Source organism: Chinchilla lanigera, unplaced genomic scaffold, assembly GCF_000276665.1.
Source record: "Chinchilla lanigera isolate Chin_1 unplaced genomic scaffold, ChiLan1.0 scaffold00145, whole genome shotgun sequence".
Taxonomy (NCBI): domain Eukaryota; kingdom Metazoa; phylum Chordata; class Mammalia; order Rodentia; family Chinchillidae; genus Chinchilla; species Chinchilla lanigera.
In genome coordinates this window covers 2,428,358-2,454,197 of record NW_004955546.1, presented here as the reverse complement: position 1 = coordinate 2,454,197, position 25,840 = coordinate 2,428,358, and the positions used below count along the sequence as shown (strand labels likewise).

Here is a 25,840-nt window from a genome sequence, read left to right as displayed (position 1 = left end):
AAAGTCCTAGTAGGAGAAAATATCTCTTACAAGATAAGAGAGAATTTATACTACTCACCTATCTTTCAGCAATCAATTTTGTCCGGCAACATCACTTACAAGAAAAAAAGCACAAATTCAAAGATTTTTCGTATTGTTTCAAGAAAGTATTAAAGCAATATTATCAGTCACACTTGTTAGGCTGGAAGATGATAGAGTGAAAATGAAATCTACAAAACAAAAACCTAGAGTCATAGAGCTGTTTACATCTCTAAGACTAACAGACTCCCAAACAGAATCTCCAAAGCCTACAGCAGGCTCATTTCCATAAACAGAAACAACTAATGATTTATCATTACTTTTTTTTTTTTGTCTTTTTGAGACAGGGTCTCGCTATGCAGTTCAGGCTGGCCTTGAGCTCACTTTGTAGCCCAGGCTGGTCTCGAACTCACAAGGATCCCCTGCCTCAGCCTTCCCAGTGCTGGGATTACAGGGGTGCACTACCACACCCGGCCTATCATGACTTTTTTAAAAAAAAAAAAAACTTTTATTTGAGATTATATCACCTTATAGAAAGCACTTTACATCAAGATTGCAAAAAAGACATTAAAAAAAGAGGAACATCTATCTACTCATCTATTTTACCCCATGATTCACTTCCTATTCTAACACAAAGATACAATTCTTTTTTTTTTTCCTTTCTCCTTCCTGCTCTGAAAATATCTTAGCAGGATATCAATTAATCCTTTCTAGGAAGGCAGTAGCTTACTACTGACTAGACTTGGCATTCCTTTTGCCCTGACCAGGTGACTGAACCTTAAACTTAAACACAACTTTTCTATTACTTACACACACACTCTCTCTGGGTCTTAAATTCTAAGCACTCAAGAATTGCTTTAAAAAGATGATTAAGAGATCTAGAGTTAACTTAGTATTTTAATAACTTGGCAGCTATTTTTTATAAGAGAATCTCAAAGTTAATAAAAAAAATTACAAGGAGAATCACCCAACATTAAAGGATGAATTCTGAAAGCAAATATATTTTATACTCTTTGTCTCAAATAAGACCAATTCTACAGAATACTTAGAATGGCAAAAATGCAATTTATACACTAAAATGATTTGATTTGTTTGAGTATGAAAGTACTTTTAATTTCTTTACTGAAGACACAACGGCATCCAAGTCATCAATTTCTAAGATTTCAAGTAGATCATTAGTAAATGCCTGAAATGCTGGGAAAAATTCCTCCTGTTCTTCTAGTCTGTTGATAATGCTTTGGAGGTCTTCCGGTCCTAATGCTTGCTTAATTTGTCCATTCATATCCTCATTAATCAGCCTACACAATTTTCCAACTGTGCTCACCACCATACACGATGAGGACCAACTACCTAATTCTATGAGTTCTTGGAGGTTCCTCACAGCATTGTTCATTTCTCCAAGCCTAGTATAAACCTCGTTCATTCGGGGTAGACACCATTTAAAGAAGGCACATCAAATAACTTTTGGAAGTGAGAGACAATGGCTTGCAAAGTTTGAAGGTTTGGTGTGTTGCTGTGTTTTTCCTTATTTTCAACTTCTTCCACCATGGTATCTACCATAAACAACAGATTTCCAACTTTGACACCTTCATTTTCATCCTGTTTCTTCAAATTATGCCAGGGAAGTAGTTCTGAAGACAGTATTTTCAATGACTTACATAAATCTTTCAGGAATGTCAGTTCATCTGCCCGCATTTCTATTATTGGAACAAGATGTTCCAATCCACAATCTTGAACAAAGTCTTTTTTAAAATGTTAGGGTCCTTCTTTGCTCTGTTTATAAATTATTGCTAGAGCTCTTGGATTGTGAATAATTGAACTGATACTACACAACACCTGAAAGTATCTCTGGTCAACTCGAACCTGCTGATGGTTTTCTTTGCTGGGTTCATTTTCTTTGTCTGTGTCCTCAGTTTTCGTATGACTGATAAGTTCCTGTAATTTTATGTTTTTCTTGAGGGCTTTCTCCAGTTTCTTCACTTGTTGTTTATAAAGTCTTAATTCATGTTGTGTGGGCCTGCTTTCTAAATCTTTTTGGAGGTTCAGCTTTTCACTTAAAAGTACATCAGTCTTGGAGTTTGATTCCTTGAGTTGATTCTGTAATAATATTAGAAGGCCTTTGTAAGGTGGTGAAGCATTCAGATTTCTATAATCTTTTTCCTCCTCTGATTGACTTTCATCTCTTTTATACTGATTTTGTGTATAGATTTTTCTAATTTTAGATTCAGAGTAGTCAGTCAAGCAAAGCAACTGTTGATCCAAGACTGTAAGAGGAACTCTTTTGCAGAGATAAGCACTCTGATTTGAGTGATAATTCGTTCTTCCTCTTTTGTTAATCGACAGATCCTTTTGCAAAGAAGCAATAGTGTGTTACTGTTCCATTTGTTTTTTCTTATAATGCTGGCATTTTGACTGTAAAGTTCTGTGTTCCTTTTGAAGATCTTTCATTTTATTCTGTTGCTGGCAAACCCTATTTAGAGATTGATCTTCCAATTCACCAATTTTGCATTTCGCACTCCCCATAATTTGTTGCAAGTCATTAGCTCGTTGTTGCTGATGTGCTGCTCGGCTTTCTTCTAGCTGAAGCTCATTTTTAAGCTGCTGATTAGTTTCCATGTGCTCTTGTATCATGTTCTGCAGATGATCTGTTTCTTCCACCAACGTTTTCAAATTCTGCCTCATCCTTTGTGGTGATTGTTTATCAAAAATTATAAGATCTTGCAGAACAAAAATAAGATCCAGTTACCTTTAAGATCTGTTCTTTTGACTAGACACAAAGGTTTTAAGCCATGCCTCATTAACAGCATATTTATGATTTCCCATTCTGCTTCTTCCTGCTCAGTCATTGCACATTCCTCTTGCATTTTACACCTGCTCATTCAAGTTATCTCAATGAAATGATCACCCACTGAGTCTCATGTTCGAAACTGAATCATCTTCCTCAGCTGCTATCTCCCACCAGCCCTACCATGATTTTTTATAAGCATATTGTAGCATGACTTATACGATTTTCAGAAACAATGTGTATCTGAAATTTGAAGATTTATATTCTTTTTAAAATATTTAACCAGTAAATCTATCTGAACATTTTTCTTTACTGGCAAGTTTTTTATTGCTGAGTAAAAAACTTGCCAGTAAAAAAAAATTTTACAAATTTTTGGTCTATACATATTTTCTGGTCATATGATCTGTGTGTTCCTACGAATTTATCTGTTGCTTTGAGGTTATGCAATTTGTTGGGGAATAATTGCTAGCAGTCATCTGTTATGATTCTTTGTATTTCTGTGGAATCAGTTGCAATGTGTCCTCTTTCATTTCTGTTAATTTATTTGAATTTTATTTATCCTTAGCCTAGGTAAAAGTTAATTTTATCAATTCATATAGCAAATTCTAAGCTTGTTGCTCTTTTTTGTTGTTGGCATAGTGTCTGAAGTTTTTTTTTGTTTGTTTGTTTGTTTTTTTTTGGTTTTTCTCCGGTACCGGGAACCGAACTGTCTGAAGTATTTTTGATTGGCAGGTTTTTACTTCAGCATCTTGGAAAGTGGCTATGCTCACCACAATACCACTAACATTCACTGCTTCAACATCTTGAACATATCACTTTCTCTGGGGAGAATGTAATTATTTTAAACTGTGTGTTTTAAAATATACTTATCAGTTTATTCTAAGACATTATCAAAGTGGTATACTGCATCAGAGTCACTGATTTGAAACTTTAAAGAGCACAAAAAAGGAATGACCTTCCAGTTCGCTGGTCATTCTGGGATAAATCACTAGCAGAGCAATTCTGAGGGTGAAGCAAATATTCCAGTGTGAGGAAAAAGAAATAAACCTACACAAAGTGCTACAGGAATCCTTAAATACATACAGCATAGCAAAATTGTGTGTTATGTTAGTTGAATCAGCTGTTTTTCAAATATTTTCATAATTATGTTCCCCGAATCTTGCTCACAGAGTCATTTATGATCCCTATGAGCACAGAGCAATGTGATCAAGGCACATTACGATCATTGCCATTAACCACCTAATGCCAGACAAGCTGTAGCACCAGTTTTGTCTCAAGTCCTTCATTCCTATCAAGATCTTTAATAACTAAGTTACAGTTGTAACTGGACTCTTGCATTAAACATCCCACCAGCTCCTATCATGCGTGCTCACATTGCACTTCTCTTTTCACATTACCGTGGAGTGTCATTTCGCTTTAGTCCTGAAAGGGGTAACTGGGAGTTATCACACCCAGACCTCTGCTCCACCAGTGAACAGACTTGCTCATAGATCTGTTTGGAGAGGCTTTACATCCACAATTAGCCTCTTTTCTATCTCTGATCGTCTTGCCGCAGGGTAAATTTTCTGTAGCAGGAAGCTACATTAACTGCGGAATTCCTTCTTTTAAAACTCAGGCTTCCTTCTCTGGGGTACTTCATCTTTCACTGCAGAGTTCAGCTTGGCAGACAAATGAACCAAGGGGATGTTTCCATTTCAACTGGTGAGGTTTTTATACATTTTCATCACAGTGGGAAGCAGAGTTGTCAAGGCACTTATTTATATGTCAAATATACACCATTTATAATAATTATACTGTCTGGTTTGGTAATACGTTGATGTTATACCAGTTATGTTTACATAATTGTACTTCAAAATTCAATACATTGAAGAAATTCAATGTACTGAGCATCATGCCACTGTGCTTGAATCAGTTCGATATTCTCAACACTTGTGAATTCTCTCCTACATGCGCCATGCCCTTTCCACAAGGATATACTGGAAACTGAAGCTTCATGTACAGAAGTAACTTCATCACACTTTGCTGATTTCTATTAATTTACAATGGTCAAGATTCAAGAGGATATTTTCATCTCAATAGAAAGAAGACTCATAGAGGTTTAGATTAGCCTACAGGATAAATTGGCTACTGTTGCAATGCTACATAAGCAGAACGTAAAAAAAATGATATTTTTTCCAACTTATATAGACAATTGCAAAAATGGAAAGGAGTTGCACTAGGTGGGAAGGAAGGCACACTCCTCCATCAAAAGGCTGTGATTCTATTTCTGCAGCTTCACTCTGGACAAAGCATCCCTCATGAAACTGGTGCACCTGCTTGTTGCGCAGGGTGTAGATGACAGGGTTCAGCAGCGGGGTCACCACCGTGTTCACCAGAGCAGCCTCTCGGTTGGAGTCCAGACTGCTCGTTTGCTTTGGTTTCACATAGATGAAGACACAGATGCCATACATCAGAGAGAGGACAGAGAGGTGAGAGGAGCAGGTGGAGAAGGCTTTCTGCCTCTCCTTGGCTGATGGGAGGTGCACAATTGTGACCACTATGTTGCTGTAGGCGATGACAGTCTTAAGGAGGGAACTAAACAAGACAAAGAAAGTAAGGATGGAAAACAACATTACAATTGATGTGCTCTCAGAACATGAGAGATTTGCCAAGTGTCCAAAATCACAGAAGTGAGGGATGACATTGCGCCCACAGAAGGACAACAGGGACAGCATAATAACCGGACCTGCCATGAGTAGAAATCCCAAAGAGAAGCAGGCAGTGACCAGCAGGACACATGTCCTTGGGTTCATGATGGTGGGAGAGTGCAGAGGTTTGCAAATGCCCAGGTATCAATCCAGGGACAGTACAGCCATCAGGAAAAAAATAGTTGCACCCAGGAAAACAGAAGCAAACGCTTTGTGAAGCAGGCAGCAAAGGAAATCGTGTGCTTCCCCATCAGAAAGATGGTCAGGAGTTTAGGAATAACCGTGGTGATGAAACCACATTCACAGAAGGAGAAAGTGCTGAGGAAGAAGTACATAGGTGTGTGGAGGCGCTGGTCAGCCCAGGTGATTGTGATGATGAGTGAGTTTCCCATGACAGAGGCCAAGTGGGCCAGTAGGTGCAGCAGGAAGAGGACATTTCCTAGGTGCCGGACTGCAGGGAAGCCCTCCAGGATGCACTCCTGGAGAGCCGTGCTGTTCCCTTTTCCCACCAGCACTGGCTTTTCCATTTTTTCAATCTAGTGTCATCAAACTATATGGCAGGTTCCTGGCTAAAAAATGCAGAACTTTATTTTATTAAACATGTAAAATAAGCTCAGGGTTGCACTTGGGGTGTTCATCATTTTTAAAATTTGTGTTTAATACGTCACTTTGCCAATTGTTAAGTACAATTAGGTGATTGTTATCAAAGGCTTATATTACACACAACCTGAAATACTAGTTAAATAAGAACTGTGCAAGTAGCTACCCATCCTCATAAAAGAAATTGTAATATTCACACAATTGGTCTTTTCTTATATTCTTTATTGTCCCAGTGGAAACAGATCTTCTTGAGTTAATAATTAAAGAAATATTATAACATAAAACCAATTTGGCCTAGAGGAGTAGTTCAGTGTTGTGCACTTAGAGAGCATGCAAGAGGTTCTGGTTCAATCCCCAGCAACACACACACACACACACACATCCACAGATGCACGCGTACATACAAACTATGGTATTTATCTGTTCTGTTCCTCCAAAGAAGTTTTTCATCACGTGTTAGTAGTTTTTCCACATTTGGGGCTATAAAATTATTAGTAGCAAGATTTCCTCTGCTCCAAACTAATCCCTCTGAAGTGAGTTACATTAGAAGAGTTGCACATTAAGTCTCATTGGATTGTTGGACACTCCACTCAGGCATTGCAATACACAGCCTGAGGTAAGCCAGTGAATGAGATGTGTTTTCTCATGTTAAATGTCAGTCAGGTGACATTCTGTCTTCAGACCCCTCAGCTCATAAGAGTAAGGATGTCTGCTGGGGAGCAGATGGAAGAGCTCCATGACTTCCCTCCAACCTTTGATTTCTGAATCATTCTCCCTCCTACTGTGTATCAAATCAGAATGAATATTCTCTTTCCCCTTTAAATAATAAAATTCACTTATGTGAGACTTTGCTATTCTTCTCATCTACTGTTCCTCTCAGATCTCTGACCTTGCTGTCTCATTGACCCAAACCAAATGCCTCCACATCTTTCTGTTAGAAAACTCAGCTGTTTGTGGAAGCAAAAGAAACTGCTTCAGTTCACAACAAACAAGTAGCAAGATAGTCGAGGTATTATAGGGCCATGACTCACCCCTGAGTAGCTCACAGCAGTCAGAGGCCTAGCCTTTGTTCTTTCATATTTCCAAAAACCAAGATGGTGGTCTACACCACTAAAGCACAATAAGCACTCCATTTGAGATGTCCTTTATTTCTCCTGGTGAACAGCTCAGCGTGTATATCGCATCTGCTAATCCTCCCTCAGTGACTTCACTTTCCAAATCTGAGATAAACCAGAGTGACACCTCAGTGGAAATTGCACCTGATGAAATTCTGGAAGATAAAGCAGGCACAAACTTCCTCAAGGCTCTGCTAGAACTTGGAAGTGTGTTCACTTGCAACGGCAAGGAGCGCTCCTACCCTCCTGTGTCCCCAAGTCTCCCAGACCCCATCGTGTTCCTGCACCTGCTCGTGCACCCTCACTTGCATGAGACTACTTACTGGACAAAGAATCCAGAGCAGAAGAGTGAAAATTACAACAGACTCCTCACTCCAGACGACCCCTAGCCTACTTAGGGTTTGCCAGTTCCCCAGCCTTCCTTACTGGGGTGAACATTATGCCAGTGGAAGCAGAAATCAAAGTGATAGGAATTCTCCCAACATATGTTGACACTGGACAGTCTCTTGACAGCAATCATGATCCACCAGGACCATGGGGCAGCTCCAAGACACACCCAACATCATGAGCAGAGGAGACACAAACCAACCTGGAGACCAGTGTCCCTCTAGATCCCTGGTGGCTGCTATCTGAGCCAGGTTGGAAACAACATAATACTATTCATAATCACAATAAATTATCATTATTTAGAATCATAATTACTCTTTCATTCTGAATGCAAATAAAATAATATGCATTCACAAATATCTGTCTCCATGAAAATCTTGAAAGTGAAGCACATACAATTCTCCAGGGTTTAATAAAGCACCATTGTGCATTACACTGCTCACGCTGGGTTGCTAGGTCAGATCAGCCTGGATGCCACCTGGTGGTGAAGAGGCTTCCTTCACTCTCTCAGTGTCAGACATGAGATAAACATAAGGTTTAAATTAGAAGGAGCCTGATATCATAGTACCAAAATGCCTATTTTCATTTGAAAGTTACTTGTGATACCAAGAGCTAAAAGGTTCTCAAATTTTAAAAGAGAATAGGTACGCACCAACATCAAAATGACAAAAGGTTTTGAAATTATATGGTAGACATTTAAGCACTAATCATGAAAATGTTTCATTTAATTATAAATATGTTGGGACAAATTTTTAAAAGAAAGAAAGAAACATTGATTCAATCAAGAAATAGAAGACACAAAAATAGAACCAGATAAAACTGTTGGTACTGAAGAATACTTAAAATATTAAAAATTCAATTAAGGGAGAGAGCAGAATGGAAAGTAAGTGAACTAGAATTTAGCAAAAGAGACAGCACCCAGCAGGAACAATAGAGAGAAGATAGAATGCAGTAGTTATCAACCTTCAGGACAGTAACAAAACAGGTAACACTTATGTCATTGGAATGTGGAAGAAGAGAAATTGGGAAAAATGTCTCTACAGGTGCAAATGGTGAATTCTACAGATTCAAGAAGGTGGATGAACCCCACAGGGGACAAACTAAAAATTCCAAACCAAGACATATTGTGATCTAGCATCTAGTAATCAAAGACAAAGAATAAATTTTGAAAGCAGCATGAGAAAAATTACACACTACCTGTGGGAAAAATTCCAATGATGCTGGATTTCTCATCAGAAACACACAGGCTGAAAAGAAGCTCAGAATAATGTTAAATGCTAAAGATTGAAGTGGTCATGATGTAGAATTCTGTGTCCAGCATTTCCTGTCTACTTATAATACCCACTAGTAACGAATGGGAAGTAAAGATGTTCTCTCAGGTGAAGGAAAAGTAAGAATCTGTCATTAGCACACCTAACCTGAAAGGCTGACCAGAGCAAGTTCTCCAAACAGAAAGAAATGACATCCACGGCAATCCCTAGATTCTATACAAAGAGATCCTCCCAACAGCACTACAGGTGAATCAAAATAGAAATCTAAAACCATGCTGAAGCAACGCACCTGAAAGCAGAAAAAAGAAAACAAGAAAGTCACAGAAAAAATAGGTGAAAAAATAATGAAAAGTAATTAATTAATGAAATGAATTAATGAATTAATGAAAAATTAATGAATTAATGAAAAATTAACTGGACAACTTAAAATATCAACAATTACATAATTCCATCAGTATGTTAATTGTGAATTAGTTTATATACATCAATTAAAATGTTAACAAAGTAAATTTTAAAACATAACACTACTATATGATGTTCACAGAAACACCGGATATAAAAATATAGGAAGTTTAAAAGTCAATGTGTGGGAAAATGTAGAAATAAAAATGACTATAAAATTGCAACAGGAGGGACCCTTAGCAGTGATGGATTTTTGGGCGGAACATTTAATACCCAAACTATTGTGCATTGTATGGATGGAATGGCTTCTGTGGGAAGTTGAATGATGATTTCAGTAATATAAAAGACCAGTTTTTACAAACCCAATGTAATAATCAGCTCAATATATACTTCTCTCACTGTCTCTCTCTCTTTTTCTTTTTTTGGTACCAGGAATCAAACTCACAACTTTGTGCTTGCCAGGCAGGTGCTGTGCTGCTCAGCTATATCTCCCGCTCTGATTCTCTCATAAGAGGCTACACGTTCAAATGCAAGAAGAAAAGGGTATTGCAAATTGGCTTCATTGTTTTCATTGCTTGGGTTGAATTAAGATATATTGATCCCTCTAGGGAAAAAAGTGTAAACTTGCATAGTAGACTCATTTATGGGAGGAGAGCAGAGAGAGAGAAGAGAGAGAGAGAGAGAGAGAGAGAGAGAGAGAGAGACCATCAGTCCAGACTGCATCACTTATTCATTTGTATTTGAAGGGTCCAAAAGTCTCCACTATGTAGAAGTACTAAGAGAAACACAGCAACAGTCTGGCCTACATTGACACTGACATTGACATTGTTTAATAAAGCTCTTTTTGCATGTGAGAAAGGGCAGGTGCATGTATTTTCTATACAGTCACTGGAGATACAGTACATTGTCCAATTGAGCAAGGGAAGAATGGGTCCTATGTATGCTTCCTGGTACTCACTGGTAAGATGGGCATTTTTCCATCACCTTTTGGTCCAGATCACCCACTCTAGATCCCTTCAGGCATTCACAACTGCTACACTTGGTCTTGCCCTGGGCTCTTGCTAGGACCCCCTAGTCCTGGAATATCTTGTCCTTGCTCCACCTCACTGTAAACTAGCTCCTATTGACCCTTTACATTTCAGGTTCTTGATTGGTTTAGAGGAGATCCTCTTTGACCCCCACAAGCAGGCAGGACTCCCTTGCTGGGGCTGCTCATCATGGCATTTCATTTCTCTTGTTAACTTGTTTTCCCAACTAGATGGAAGGGTTTGATGAGGGCAGAAAAGGAGGAGAAAGGGTGGGAGGAAGGGTGGGAGGAAAGGCTACAGTGACACAGTTGGACTGAGATAACCATGTGGCTCATCCTGGCTGAATAGACATATTTTAAGGAGTAAATCACATGGATATCATGCCATATTTTGATCCCTTGCTCTTGGTTTTATTTTGTCTATATATAATACACTGTACTCTTCAAGTCCTCTCAAGGCTAAAACTAGCCTCTAGCAATGTGAGGATGAGGTTGCTCCACCCACTACAGAGCTGAGGGAAACCATAGAAGTGGTATCATTGGACCCAAGATGCAAGGGAGCTGGTCTGTGTGCCCAGATTTGGGGCTCTGTGATGAACCAGGAGTGGCAGACATGAGTAAGCATTCCCCAGGACATCAAGAAGGGAATGAAGAGGGCTTTAGTACAGTGGCTAGAACTCTAGAAACTACAGTCATTACCTCCATGTCTAACAGAGAGATAGAGGATGATTCCACCATCCTTGTGGTTGGTACAGCAGAGAGATACAACCACAGCCATTCTTCCTTGGGAAGATAGGGTACACTTGCTAAAACCAGAGGTTGGTCAGAAGAGGATGTGTTCAGAAGCATCCAGATGCTTCTGCAGCCCAGCCCTGCCTGGAGGAGCATGTGTACCTCTTCAGAGAGTGAGGTAGGACATCCGGGAGAAAAAGCCTGAGGGCACCGTTCCCTCTCACAGGAGGCATCATCCAAGGTCATCACACTCAGCATGAGGGTCTCTGGCTCTGGGACAGAATGAGCTGTGGCCTTGACAGACATAGATGAAGGCCAGTACCACACGTGAGGAGAAACAGGTGGACCAAGGCACAATCCATTAGAGTCAAGCTTCCAGGAGGAGCAGCACTGAGCTGATGACCAGGAGGGGTGACCTGCAGGTTTTTCCAGATAGGCAGGAGCCTCATCATGCAGGGTAACAGTGGAGCCAGTGCAGGGACTGTAGGGGCACATGAGAGACACTAAAGTGACATAAAGATGTTACTCTGGAAGGCAGCCCCATCACCTGGACCAAGGGAACAGAAGCCAGGTTCAGACCACTGACAGTAGACACCCTGATGGGGGTTCTGCTGAGCATGTCAGAGGCCTCTACAGCACATGTGACTACAGCATGGTCTGGTCCTCCTGGTCCCTGCAGGGAGCCCCCACATTTCTGGGAGAACTCCCATTGCTGGGGAACACCCACTGCTTTATGTACACTACTTCAGGCCCCAGTAAGGGAGTCCTACTGAGTGGGGGTCAGGCCTCTGAGGAAACACACTAGTGACTATGTACTGGGTGCCTGAGGGTTTGAAAGGCTGCTACTGCCAGTATGGGAATTGCACCCAGCAGCTGCTTCAGAACTCACAGTCACAATGTAGGCACAGTGTTATGGTAAACAGAAACACCAAAAGGACATCCACAACTTGGAGGTAGGTTTATTTACATCAACAGGCACTGACTGGGATCATTCCCAAAATATCAGGCCATGATCTCTGGTGGACTAAGGTTTATATGGGATAAGCAAGCAGGAAGTACAGAGGCAGAATGGCTGGTCAGTTGGGGATTGGTTCTAACATATGCACCATAGTGACCAGCTATGCACCACAGGGACCAGTTGTTTCTAGGAGACAGAAGTAACATGAACTGGATCAGAATCTTTCACCTGGCTACTAAAGTATACTTGTTGGGGGGTGCATTTTCTGCCTCTTGTAGTTTCCCTGGAAAATCTTTGTTGGGCATGTTACATGTTTTCTTTTGAGACAAGGTTCAACTAGAAGCAGTTCTGTAATACTGCTCTGCTTATCTGATCTAGAAGAGCGTCCAATATGCCTTGGATGTTCATCAAATCTTTATCATTTGTAAGGGCCTTACTGTTTATTTTCTATTCTCTCAGGGCAATCATCTATAGAGCTAAGGCAAAGCAAAGACTGGATAAGCAGCCGGAAAAGATACAAAATCAAGGAGAATAGGTATGGAGCAATCCTGTGAATGTTGTCCTCAGGCTTCAGGTGTGTGTGGACTGGTCAATATCAAGAGTGACCAGAGCAGGGATTTGAGTGTATTGTCTCTTCAGAGTGAGCTGTCTGATCCAGGTGAACTCTCCAGTGGATCTAAGGCTGGATTTCTGAAACTTGTAGAGAGGTAAGTAATATGTACTTTTGTTACATGCATGTGCAGGAGTGTCTACAGATATAGCTGGTAGCAGAGCTGTATAAACTCTTGTTGTCTTTTCAGTGTGGATAGGGAATGTCTTGGGTCAGCCTGAGTAGGTACAGATGAGCACTTCAGATATTTATAACCCCTTTAAGGTTTCATTTTATATAATCTATCTATATATCTTTAAATGGGGAGAGTCCACTCTATTGCATGAAGTCAGAGCCAGTGACTCCTGAGTTGAAAAATCCTGAGCTGGCTGCAGGGGTACAGGTGCCAGTGTTGCAGCTTGAGGTTGCAGAACAAATGTTGGAGGCAAGTCTGGCTCTGATCTTCCAGGAGTACCAGATAAAGTTTTTCTGCCTGGGGTTGATGTTTCACTCAGTTGGATTCCCAAAGGGAGTGTCTTTAGTGTCAGGTTCCCAAATAGCAGCAGGAAACAGTAACAAGAGAGCTTTGGCCAAAATAACTTTGTCCAAGGTGACCACAGCATATCTAGCCTGTCCTAGCAGAGCTAATTCCATACATAAACAGGGTGTACTCAGCATCCGTCAGGGGGTTTATTTCATAGTTATTCAGGGGGCCCAGTACAGCATGTGACACATGGACAGTTAGATCTCATCTTATGGTAAGATTGTCAGATTCCTTGATCAGTAGGACAGTGGTGATTAGAGTGCAAGGCAAAGGGGGAAGCAACCCTTAGTTTTTGAATCCAAGTATTAGCACGGGTAGGTCACTGGGCACTCCCAGAAGATGACAGTCTGTATAAGCATCATTCTTTCTGTGAACTCAAGGATCTAGATTCTATAGAAGCCAGCAGGTCCAAGAAATTTGTGGAGATTTTTCTTTTAACCAGTTTCTTCCAGATAGTGCAGCAGAGCTTTGTGTCTTTCCAGCAGGCAGCTAGGGTGTCATTAATCAGAAGTGTTTTTTCAAAAAGGAAACAGGTTTTTTAACCTCTGAGAGATTGAGTACAGGTTAGTTGTGAAGAGGGGCTGGCTGACAGAAGCCAATCAAAGGCAGAAGAAGGCATTTTTTAGGTCCAGGCAGGTGTACCAGCAGGCTGTGGGTGGCAGAAGATTGAGGCAATGTATATGGAGGGCAGTTACAGTGGTATTGGCAGCTCAGAGATACCTCTGGGAGGAGAGTTTTCAGAATTTTAGCACTACAGTTATCTGCCTCACGCTGATGCAGGTGTCATCTTCCTCTTCGGGAACAGTAAGAATTGAAAGTGTAGGGTTAAATGAGAAGGAAGCTGACTGGCTTGGTGCACTTCTAATTTGAAGAGATCTCTTTCCAGAAGTGGTATGAGGATTGTCTTACACTGGAGATGTCTTCTCAGGCTGAAAGTTTGTGCCTGGAAAAAGGGGTGAGAAGCAAGAGTCCGAGTTGGCCTCATGATGGTACTATGGGCTCCTGGTAGCCCAGCTAAAGAAGGGATCCCGATCTGGCTTACTCTGAGCTAGTTAGACTAATGAAAGTGTTGTCATCTTATAACTTTGTATATATTGCTAGGCTTTTGCTCCCCTCTTTGATGTCTTTGAGAAGTGCTTGACTGGGTTGTTTTGTAGGCAGGGCCACCTTTGGCAAAGGCCATAGCAACTCATTAGTCAGGGTTGATAGTCCAATTTTTTCTCAGTTGAAATGTGGAACTTAAAAGGAATTGTTGACAGTCATCTTGGGTGAGCATTAGATGATGCCATTTGACCAGGATAGGTATAGCTGTGAAGTAGAAGGTTTACGGGGAGGACCTCTATGGCCAAATGAAGACAATGGCTATCTAGAACCAGTTAAATTGGCTGTAAGTGGATGAATTGGGAGCAGGGAGTGAAGCTATAGGTGTTGGCAGCAATTGAGGCAGCTGAGGAGGGTGCCAATGTGGAATTTCCAGAAAAAATTGGCTTCTTTTTCCTTTTTTTTGTTTGAGATGCTGGGAGTCATTTGGTTTCATTTTTAACTCCATAAAAGCCCTTTTTCCTAAAGTGAGGAAATGACTAATTAATGCTCATCTCTGACTTCCTATGTGTGTTGTGTACCTTTGAATGATGGTGCAACAGACAAAGGGTGGGAGCCCCTCAGAGAGAGACCATCCAGATGTCCTTCTGGCCACACCCCTCATAAGGATTTAGGCACGACTTCTCTAAGGAGGGTGCAAGGTCTCTGTTATGCTATATGTTGATTGCCACAGAACTGCAAGTGAGGGCTCAATCATCCACCTTGACCAAGGCTTTCCAATCTTGGTGCATAGGCTTAGCAGCCTATTGCTTAAAATATCCATCCCACTCACTCACACTCATTCAGCAGGCACTCAGAGGTTAAACATTCCAACCCTTTCCCTTCAGGGTGGTCCTGATAATAAGAGTTGATCAGTTTTCACTTCTGCTTGAGCTAAGAAGGACTCACAGAGAGAGTAACTGAGGTGTACCCTGGGGTCTTACCAGAATCAGGCAGTTAGGTTGGTACATAGAAAGACATACAGACTGCATCTTCCCCCCTTTGAGGTCCAATGTGAGCTGCTCAAGCAGGGAGGCAGGAATTCTCTTCCAGACCTCTGAGGAACTTGAGAAATCTCCAACATGCACATTCCTGTTGGGACCTGGAGATGTCCTTGCTCTGCCTGTGAAGGCCGTGATTGGTGACCAAAGGGGTTGGCATGATTGGTCTTCTTGGACAATGCCTCAGCTGTTACAGCAAACAGAAACACTGAAATGACACCCAGGATTTGGAGGCAGATTTTCTTTTCATCGATGAGCATTGATCAGGATCATTCCCAAAATATCAGGCCTTGATCTCTGGTGGTATAGTGCTTACGTGGGATAACCAATCAGGAAGTACAGAGGTAGAATGGCTTGTCAGTTGGAGATTAGTTCTTACAATATGTATCATAGTGATCAGCTATGCATCAGAGAGGCCAACCATTTCTAAGAGACAGAAGGAACCAGAACGGTAACCGAAACTGTCACCTGGGCAACTGAAGTATATTGGCTGGGTGGCATTTTATACTCTAACAGATCTACTAAGGTTTTACTGAAAGAGCAGGACTCCAAGAGACAGAGCAGACCCCATCCCTTCCTGTGGTCCCAGGCTACCTTCCCTGCCCCAGCCCAGCTGCAAAGGAGGAATACCATTTGGATAATCCCAGTCCAAGTTCCAGAGCTGGGTTTTGGGGAAAGTAGGGTAATAATGGTCACAGTTCTGCTGAAAGAACTCAACCTTCCAATGTGGCCTAGGTCCAGAGGGAGCAGGAGGTGGGTGTAACTTCATCATCAGGCAAAGGATATGGACATCCTGGTGGGGCAGAGGCGCACCTAGGAAGCTGGGCAGAAACCACCATTAATTTGAGCACTAGGTTTTGCAAGAGCAAACATAAACAATAGTGGCCTCCTAGAAAGCCAAGTTGACAGAGCTACCTGATCACATCTTCCAGTCATATCATCATAATTTAGAAAAAGAAAACAGTCTGGTGGGTTCTAGTTTGAGTAAAAGTGTGCAAGAGGAAAGACATCTATGGACAACACCAAACATGCAACTCACAGTTCAGACTCAGAGGACTGGGAATCTGGCCATCTAAGGTGTGAGCATTGCTCACCACAAGGACAAAGCAAGACCCAAGTGGCTACCTTCAAAAGCCAGGTGCCCTCCTCCTGCCACACTCACGCAGAGGGACTGGTTCACTGCACAACAGATCCTGTCCCCACTGCCAGTTTCCTTTCCATACAGTTGCTGTGCTGCACACTGGTTGCTAACACTGAGACATCTGCCTGAGTTGGGAAGACCTGAAGCATATAGCTCATATTGGGAGCTGTTCAAGGAAGATACACTGTCATCATTGCTAGGCTTTACTGCAAGCAGAGGGCAGGGATGCATCATGGTGGCTCCTGGAGACATGTTCCTGTGAAGTCACAGCCAGCCAGCCTCAGAGTGTGGCCAGAAGAATGCCAAGGGTCAGGAGTCACAGGACGAATCCTGAAAGGTGACCTTAAGGGGAGCAAGAGTGGCTTCTCTGCCTCAGCTAAGGGGGAGGTTGAGTCCCCATGAGAATCTGCATGAGGATCACAGAGCAGTCTGTGTTATTAGGTCAGAAGGGAAAATACCATGTATGTCCCTGAGAAGGTGAACCCAAGCTACACAATGTTCCTGCAGGGACGGTGCCTTGTCTGAACCCACACAGCTGGGGGAAGAGGGGCTGAGACCTAGAGAGGGTTCAGAGGCACAAGATCATGAGCAGAGCCCAAAACTGGGGAGCCACTCAATCAGGAAAAAAAAGGACTGATTTGAAGACCAGAGCGGACCCATTACCTTTGCAGAGCAGGAAAAACCTGCAGGGCTTAAAGGAGAATAGGCTCCAGGGAGTGGGAGGAACTAAAGGAAAGTCTTTCCTTCCCTGCTCAGCCTTTCCTGATAGACAGTCTTGTTCACTGCTGCAAGACTCCTGAGACACAAATCTTGTCTGACCTGCAACCACTGTACTGGTTTCTCATTTGCCCACCCCATAGCTTATCCCCTGGGTCATTATGGAGAGCCACGTTCACTGCTGTCTCAGCCCTTACTGTGTGGTCCCCACCATTTAGCCCTCTTATCCACCCCTGCTATGACTTCCAGGCCTCCTTCACCTTCCCGTCCTCAGTGATACCTGAGAGTAACATCCTGATCTCACAGAACACTTGGCATCATTTTCCTCCATTGTCTCTTCCATCTTGGCAGCATCTTGAGCTTGCTTTAGTACCCTCATTATACTCAGAAATAAAGGAGAGTTCCAATGGGTCTAGTACCTCTGAAAGAGTCTGAACCTGAGCCCAGACCATCCCCACCCCAATCCAGGACTCTCTCCACACCCTCTCTGAGGACCTCTGGTACAACCATCACTCCTTTCCAATGTGCACTTTTCACATCTTTCCCAGGCATGTTTGTGAACGTGGGTGACGGGCTCAGTTTAGCTGGTCCTGCAGCTGTCCACGAATAGATCGAGTCTCATATTTCTTTTTGCTACTACTATGTAAAACTCTTAATACTTGTTTTAAGCACTTTCTAAAATTCTAATCCATTTTGAAACATAGAAAATGTAAACATTATAGGAAAATAAGATAAATCACTCAACCAACAGTCTCCAAGGCATGTTCAAATCTCTTAATGATCTCATGGAGTCAGGAGTGGTAGTCTTCAAGGACATGTTTATGGGGCAGAACTCAAGAACACTGAGGGTGGCAGCACATTATTTGGGGGTCAGAATTCTATTGAGAAGGATTATACTTGGTCTGTAACAGCCTATGAGCCAGAGTCGCAGTTAGCTTCAATTCATGAAATTGTTGAATTTCATGCTGCAAATCAATATGCTTTTGTGGAGAGGTAAGCAGAATGCTGGTTGAAGAATCACAAACTACTCATCATTTCTGTATCACTTATCAAATCTACTTTAAGCATCTGTCCAGGTTGCAAACTATATTTTTTATTCAATCATATGCATACACCTAACATAGCCATCTCACTTCTATCACATTTAATGGGTCCAAGTGCTTTTCCAGTTTTCTAACAGCATGGAGCACACATCAGCTCCTGTTCATCATTAAACATAGCAGCTTCAACCCCCATGAAACACACAAATTAATTTTGGAAGAAGGGAAAGAGCTTCCTGAGAGCTTCTTTGACCTCTTTGTTTCTCAAAGTATAGATAATGGGGTTCAGGGTGGGGCTCAGCATGCTGTATAGCACCCCAGCCAGCTTGCTCTTCTCTGCATTGTAGCTGGAGACGGGACTGATGTAGGCATAGAAGACGGCAGTGTAGTACATGCACACCACGATGAGATGGGAGGAGCAGGTGGAGAAGGCTTTCTGCTTCCCCTCTGAAGTCCGCATCTTCAGGATGCTGGAGATGATGAAGCCGTAGGACACGATGGTCATCAGGAAGTTGAGGATGCCATAGAAGGCATCCGCAAGGACGATCATGATGCTGTTCACATAGGTGGAGTTGCAGGAGAGCAGCAGCAGAGGGGGGACCTCACAGAAGAAGTGTGTGATGACATTGGGGCCACAGAAGTCCAAGTGTAGCATCAGCCCTGTGTGTATGGCCGTGTTGAAGGCACAGAGCATCCACACACCAGTGGCCAGCAGGCTGCAGAAGGCCTTGCTCATCATGGTGCCATAATGCAAGGGGTGGCAGATGGCGGCATAGCGGTCATAGGCCATGACTGTGAGGAGCAGCAGCTCTGAGGATGCAGCCCACGTGAGGAAGTAGAGCTGGGCCATGCAGCCCCCATAGGAGATGGTGCTCTGCTGTGACACCAGACCCTGCAGGGTCTTGGGCATGATGGACGAGGTGCAGATAATATCCATAGTAGCCAGGTTGAACAGGAAGAAGTACATGGGGGTGTGGAGCCCAGGGTTGAGGGTGATGGCCAAGATGATGAGGATGTTGCCAGTGAGGGCCATAGTGTAGAGGGAGAGGAAACAGCCAAATAGGAGTACCTGGTACTCTGGGTGCTCTGAGAAGCCCTGCAGGATGAATTGTGTCACCAGCGTCTGGTTACTCATTGTCTTTGAGCTGTTTTATCTCTGTTTCTGGGTCTATCTGGCCCGTCTCCACTCGCATCTTCACATACATTTGGGCTGCAGAGAGAGACTGGTCCCAAAAAAGCTTGCTTCCATGCTTCCCTCATCCCTGACAACGTGGCAAGTTTGATATCAGGCAGACGCACCAGGATGCACAAATTAAGGTGAAGGCACCAATGTCATAGAAGCAAGCAACATGACGTTTTAGTTCCTAAAAGTAAACACAAGTAGCCAATGACATGCAAGCAGCTTCATTCAACCTCAGTCAAAGAAATGTAGAGCTAATCCACGACACACTCTTCATCATCCACCACTGGACAGATCCAGGACAGGGAGGAAGTGACTGGTATCCACTCGGCACAAAAGTGCTGGGCTTCTAAACGTGAGCTCCCTCTGAGCCAAAACTCTGCTTTCTGGAAATTTATCCCAGGGAAACAATTTAAAATAATTTCAAGTTGTCAGAGCTACATCATTTATGACTGGAAATTTAAAAGCAACGTATAATCTGAACAGTGAGTATCTAATATATGTTGGTAAAATGGAATATTTCATAGTTATCAGAATAGTTTGAAAAAAAAGAATAGTTTCTTGGAAGTGCTCAGCTGGCAGTTTATGTAGAATAAGAGGAATTAAAAGTAACACTCACAATAGGAACTCACATAGGTTTTAATAGAGAAGGAATTCTGTGTATGTTGTGTAAGAAAAACAACTGGTGAGTGGTACCAGAGTCTGAGCCCTGGGTTGGGTTGTGATTGATTTTCCTTACTTGTGCTCATCTGTGTCTCCGGATTTTCGTACCTAATGTCATACTTTCTCAATGGCAAGGGTCACATGCAAGTCTTCTGACAATTCTCCCAGGACCCCCACAGTGGATAGCCAGTATGCCCAAGTCTCCCTCTGGGGCTGCCTCCCCCCAGCCTCACTGCCAGGGCTTAAAGCTCAAACCAATGCTGCAGTCTTGCCCGGTTCTCCATGGTGAGGAGGCAAGCCTCAGCTTCAGAGATGTCCTTGCTTTGTTCTTGCCCCCCCCCTAGCATGGATGCCCTCCTTCTTGGGTCCCAGCTGCAGCTCACCTCATCCCCATGTGGAGGAAAGATTATCACTCCCCTTTGGAGTCCTGGGCTGAGGTCTGTCCTAGGACTTGGTACACCTGACTCTCTGGAGAGTCTCCTCCTGTGGATTCTGGCCCATTTGTCTCTGGACAGCCACCATGGCCCCCAAGCTTGTTCCTGTCACCCATGAGTGTTAGATGAAGTGATACTTGAGAGCAGTCTAGTATGGACAGCAGCAGGACCTTTCCATCACTTCTTGGAGTATCAGCCCACACCATGTGCTATCAAATTCTGGTCAGCAGGACTCACATTTTATTTGTCCTTCTTTAAGATTCTATTCATTAAAAAAATTAAGAAGTTGTTCACTATTTAATGAAGAGTTCAGTATTCTGTTAAACCTCAAAAAATATATTCAGTGCAGTGTGGTGGCACATGTCTATTATAATAGCACTCAGGAACCCGAGACAGGAGAATCACCATGAGTTTGAGGCCAGTCTGGGCTATATAGTGAGTTCAAGCAAGTATGCACTACATAGCACTACATGGTATATTTTGAGACCCTGTCTCAAGAAAAAATATTCACCACTAACATTAAAGTTTTATACAAAACTATCAAGTATCAGCTTCAAATCCAGCCATATACTCTGCAAGGTAGAGTGTACTTCAAAGAAAGGGCACAGAACGGCTGTGATCCAGGGCAGCAGGGCACTTACACACGGCAGACTCAGAACTCCAGGCCCCTGTGTTCTACAGAAATGCTCAGAAAGCACCATTTTGGTTGTAAATGAGGTGACCACAGTGTATCTTAGCTGCCATCTCTTCTGTCTGGGACAGAAATACTCAGCAGTCAGTATTGCTCAGTCTGATTCTAGGATCTGGAGACATGAGTGTCACTTCACTTGCTCCTCCCCACAGCCATGTGACCCATCTGTCGCCTCGGACCTCTGGGAGACTGGACAGCTGGGTGAGGCTGCACAGGAACAGAGCTGCTTTGCCCCTGACACCCAGAACAGGCTTCTGTATTTCCTGTAATGCCCCAGGGGTTCAGGTCCATGACACCTCAGCCACAGGGGTGTACACAAAACTCACAGTTCAGACACACCAGAGTCACCCTGCCACAGCTATCCCTGATGAAACACCATGTGGTGCCCCAACACTTACAGGTCAGCAAAGGCCAGGTGTGTCACAAGCAGATCACTAAGGAAGCAGTGAGGCAGGGAACCTTAACCCTGTTCCTCTTGATTCCATAAGGTAGGAGGAAAACCTCTGCTATATATCTGGAGGGAGAGGGTTTAAACAGGCACTGCATCCAAGAGCATTTCCAGAGATGGTCCACACTTAGGAAAAAATGAGCCAGAAGAATTGCTCACTGGCTGTGGTTCCAGGGAGCTGGGCAGTCTCCCCATCACTGACTAAAGATTCAGGACACAGAGACCCATCCCACTAGAATGACTTTGTTTCCCTTAAACCCCAGGCAGCATTTCTCCTTCTGGAAATCACAAAGGATTTGCCCCCTGAAGTTCCCCAGGCATTGGCTTTAACTCTCATCATACAGCACAAGATTACTGCAAAGGAATCCAAAGAAGGACCATGGTTTCAACTAACAGTGACCAAGCTTAACCCATGCTCTGTTTAGGTAACACAATGGCGCACCCCTGCATGCTGACGCCATATTCAATCAGAGGTTGTTGTCCACACTTAGCAACCCCTTTGTGCTCAAACTTGTCAGAAAATAAAAATGCACCATGAATGATTCTGTCAGTTTACAAAAACAATAGGTACCTTCAAAATCCCTGAAATTAAAAAGTACTTTCACTGAGCTTTTCCTAAAGATAGATTGAATTTCACATGGAATACAATTTACTGTTTGTGAAATTGTACCTTAGTCCTAATGTGTTCTTTATAGTTTCATATTTGGAAAATTATTACTGTTTTAAGGAATTCAATTAATGCAAAAGAACTTGACTAATCCTGCTTTTTTTTTTTTTTTTTTTGGTACCGGGAATCGAACTCAGGACTTTGCACGTGCCAGGCAAGGGCTTATGCCGCTGAGCTATATCCCCAGCCCAATCCTGCTATTCTTATCTCTAAGGGGACTCAAGGTTTTCACCAGTATCATACAGTCAATCCAGCGCCTTCCTATTACACATGAAGTATTCTTATTGCAAATATATTTCAAGAACAGAAAGGTAAAAATCAGAATATGCCAAAATTTCTGAAAGCCAGATTGTAGATGAATTTGTCCAACCTAGCTATTAGGAAAGCAAAGGGCTTTCAAGGAGGCCAGTTTTAGTGACAAAGTTCATGTCCATCCCAGGGCTCAGGGCTCCCCCTAGAATTCTTTACTGTGTTGTTTGTCAGTTGCTTCCCTAAATGCAACTCTATCAAATGTTAAAGAGAAGCCAAGGAAAAGAGACATGAATCAAGAGCTGATGTCATTGTTTTCCAGGCTGAGATTTAGAATGCGTACCCTAAACTCTCAGCTGGTTCTGGAGCTTATCTCAACACCTCTATCATTTTATCTACTGATGAAACAGGAATAATAAGCCAGGGAGAAAGAACCAAATATTACTGCTCTAGGTTCACTGAACCAATCGAGTAGGTTCGAGCCCTTCTTACTTTCTACATTACCTGATAGACCACATCCCAAGAACATGCATAGTCACCTTGAGGAAGTCACTGCACCTCTGTGGGGCAAAGGGTACTACATGTGGCCTTCCTCTCTGTCAACCATATGTGAGGCTGGGAGCACAGTGGCATCAAGGCAGTGTGCGGTCTGTGGCACGACCAGTGTAGATGGACAAAGCTTTCTTTCCTGTATTTAACAAGCTGATCTTGCCAAGTATTTTGGACTCATTTAGCAAAATGTGTCCTTGCTAGTGGAAGACATCTGGGAGAGGTAGAGCCATTATTCTAAGTGGACCCTGAAGGAGCAATTAACACAAGTCCCTCTTAGCTGAGGACTTGGCTGTCATGGGTGTTCTACAAGGGCCAGTGCAGACTTCACTCCTGGAAACAGTGGAAACCCCAGTGGGACTCATGCTTCCTGCACTGGGTCCCTGTGTAAAGCGGCTGGGGCAGGGTCACCTAGGCTCAGGTGCTCAGCACAATGCACTCACCCCTGGGACTAGGGGAGCTGCTGGCCCCTCATTACCCCTCAACATCCCTCATCTTTGCCCTGCTGCTATCTCTATGATTTCTTCCCACCCAAACCTGCTAGAAAAATGCTATGCAAACATGCTAGAAATATGGAAGGAAAAGAGAAAATCAGGGTGAACTTGTTACATAAGTTTAAATAACTTAATGTTATATACATTTTGTCATAATAAAAAAGGAACTTCTATTCAGCAAAGGTACATTTCAAAGATGAAATATATTGTGAAATAACAAGAATTGAGACAATCTATTGGTGGCAGAAGCACCCTCAAAGAAATGCTTGTGGGAGTTCTTCAGGCTGAAAGCTAATCACATCAGACAGTAATGTGAATCTACCCCAGTAAACAATGAAAGCTGCAAATGTAATTCATTCTATGGATAATCCCACAAGCCAATATACTTGCATTTTTCTCACCTAACTAACAAGAATTATATAGAACAAGATGTACCCCACTGTATTGTTGGAGCTTTAGTACACAGGATGCAGCATATTTTGCATAAGAGCACAGAGGACTGAATGGGGGTGAAGTTGTACAGTAGGGGAACTCACATCTCCAGAAGAAATCAAGACAGCAAGAGATGACACATGAGAAGTTTAAGATAACAAATTCTATAGATATGTTTTTCTTTCAATCCCCTTTAGTTAAAAGATATAAAAGATAATATCTTTTACATCTGAATAAAATAATAATTATGACAAGGTACTGTTAGGTTTCTTATTTGTATAACAGTAATAGGACCAAAAAAAGAGAGAGAAGGAATGGACCTATTTGGAGAGCATTTTATATCTCATTAGTATTAATGAAGTTATAATAAACCTCATGTAGATTGTGGTAAGTTTAAAAATATAACACAAGCCTTAGTGCCTCAGGTGAGAAAATAACTCACAATACAGCAAAAGCAAAATTGAAACCGCACTGAACTCATTTATTCATTTTAATAGTTATTTTGTGATTTCTTAGAACTTTATGTTTCAATGTCCATGATTATAGCACCTGCAGACAGAAAATTTGCTTCTTTCTTTCCAATCCAGATGATTCTCTTTAGAAACTTTAATACAATGTTGAAGAGAAATTGCTAGAGGAGACTTCCTGTTCCGCCAAGATGGCAAAGACCCACTTCTTGCTGTCCATGCTCACAGGGTTAAAATACCCTGACATAAACAGGCACAGCAGACTCTTTAAGGGGGAAAAGGCAGACACTGAGTACAAAGCTTCGGCTTGAGGTGTGGGGTGGCTGTCGATTCCCTGTCCATGTTCCACAAAGGGTGCTAGAAAAGCCTCCAGCTCAGAACCGCTGACAAGTACAGGTAGGAAAGCTTTCATAAAAGTCTATTGCTTGTCCAGGAATTGGAGAGGAGTGGTATACGCACAGAAGAAATTTTCCACAAGACCAATCCTATTCCAGAGAAACAGCAACAAGAAACCATACCCTCTTTTCACAATTCCTGGAAAACTATGCAGGGAGTTTATTTTCCACATTGATTCATGAAAAAATGAAGAACCTCTTAGCACAATAGAAATCAAGGAAAACTACTTCAACTTGATAAGCATCATTCATTGGTTTTTTTAAAAAAAACCTGCAGATAAGGTAATATTTAGTGGTAAAAGACTAAATAGTTGCACTTACCACACTGGAATTCTAGCCACTGAAGCAAAACAAGAAAAGAAATAAAATGTCACAGATTGGAAATGAAGACATAAAATTTGTTCCTATTTATAGAGGATAAGAATATTTGCATGGACTTCCACAGGAAATCTGCAAATCTAAAACCTCCTGAGAAGAATAAATTATTTTTTAAAAAACCACAGGATACAAGATAAATACACAAGACCAATTGCATTTGTATATATTAAGAATAAACATTGGAACCTTCTTGTCTCTAGATGCAGTTACCTATGGAAGGAGGCCATTTCTTCAATGGATATGAAAACACAGATAGTGACTCTAGTTTAATCTGTTTTTGTTATTAGGGCACATACTTTTCTTTTAAACTTTTCTAATTATGAGTTCTGATAGTTTTTGCTCTGTGAAATGACAAAATATAGCTTAATGCAGAAGACACCGACACCTAGAGCACATTTAGGAGAAAATATCTCTGACAGGAGAAGAGAGAATTTGGTTTTCTTTTTAAGAGCAGGATATAGTTATTGGGAAGGAAAGCTTCTCTCTGAGAGACAGACAGAAGGGGTTCCAAGTAGGTTGCCAAGGACCCTGTCATTTCTAGGAATTTTTATAGAGCTAAACCACAAAATGAGTCCATTCTAAGGTGGGGAAAAATGGGAAATCTCAAAGTGGGCAAGAGGTGGGATAAAGCTATGGCCAACAAAGAAGATTATGAGCACAATTCCTCAGGTAAAATTGATTAAATCAGGGTCAAATAGG

General features: G+C 42.2%; 1 protein-coding gene and 2 pseudogenes across 2 annotated transcripts in view; all 3 read right to left on the bottom strand.

The window, feature by feature from the left end:
* Positions 1-1,084: 1,084 nt before the first annotated feature.
* LOC102027461 lies at positions 1,085-2,864 on the bottom strand (annotated as a pseudogene).
* Positions 2,865-5,063: 2,199 nt separating this feature from the next.
* LOC102027118 lies at positions 5,064-6,017 on the bottom strand (annotated as a pseudogene).
* Positions 6,018-18,125: 12,108 nt separating this feature from the next.
* The window catches only part of LOC102015455 (olfactory receptor 13A1-like), a 53,861-nt gene continuing 46,146 nt past the window's right edge, over positions 18,126-25,840 (bottom strand). For both annotated transcript variants that reach the window (XM_013508369.1, XM_005411790.2), the window contains one exon: positions 18,126-19,458. In XM_013508369.1, coding sequence (XP_013363823.1) covers positions 18,303-19,229 — 927 coding nt within the window. In that variant the 5' untranslated portion in view covers positions 19,230-19,458 and the 3' untranslated portion in view covers positions 18,126-18,302. The remainder of the gene's footprint in view (positions 19,459-25,840) is intronic.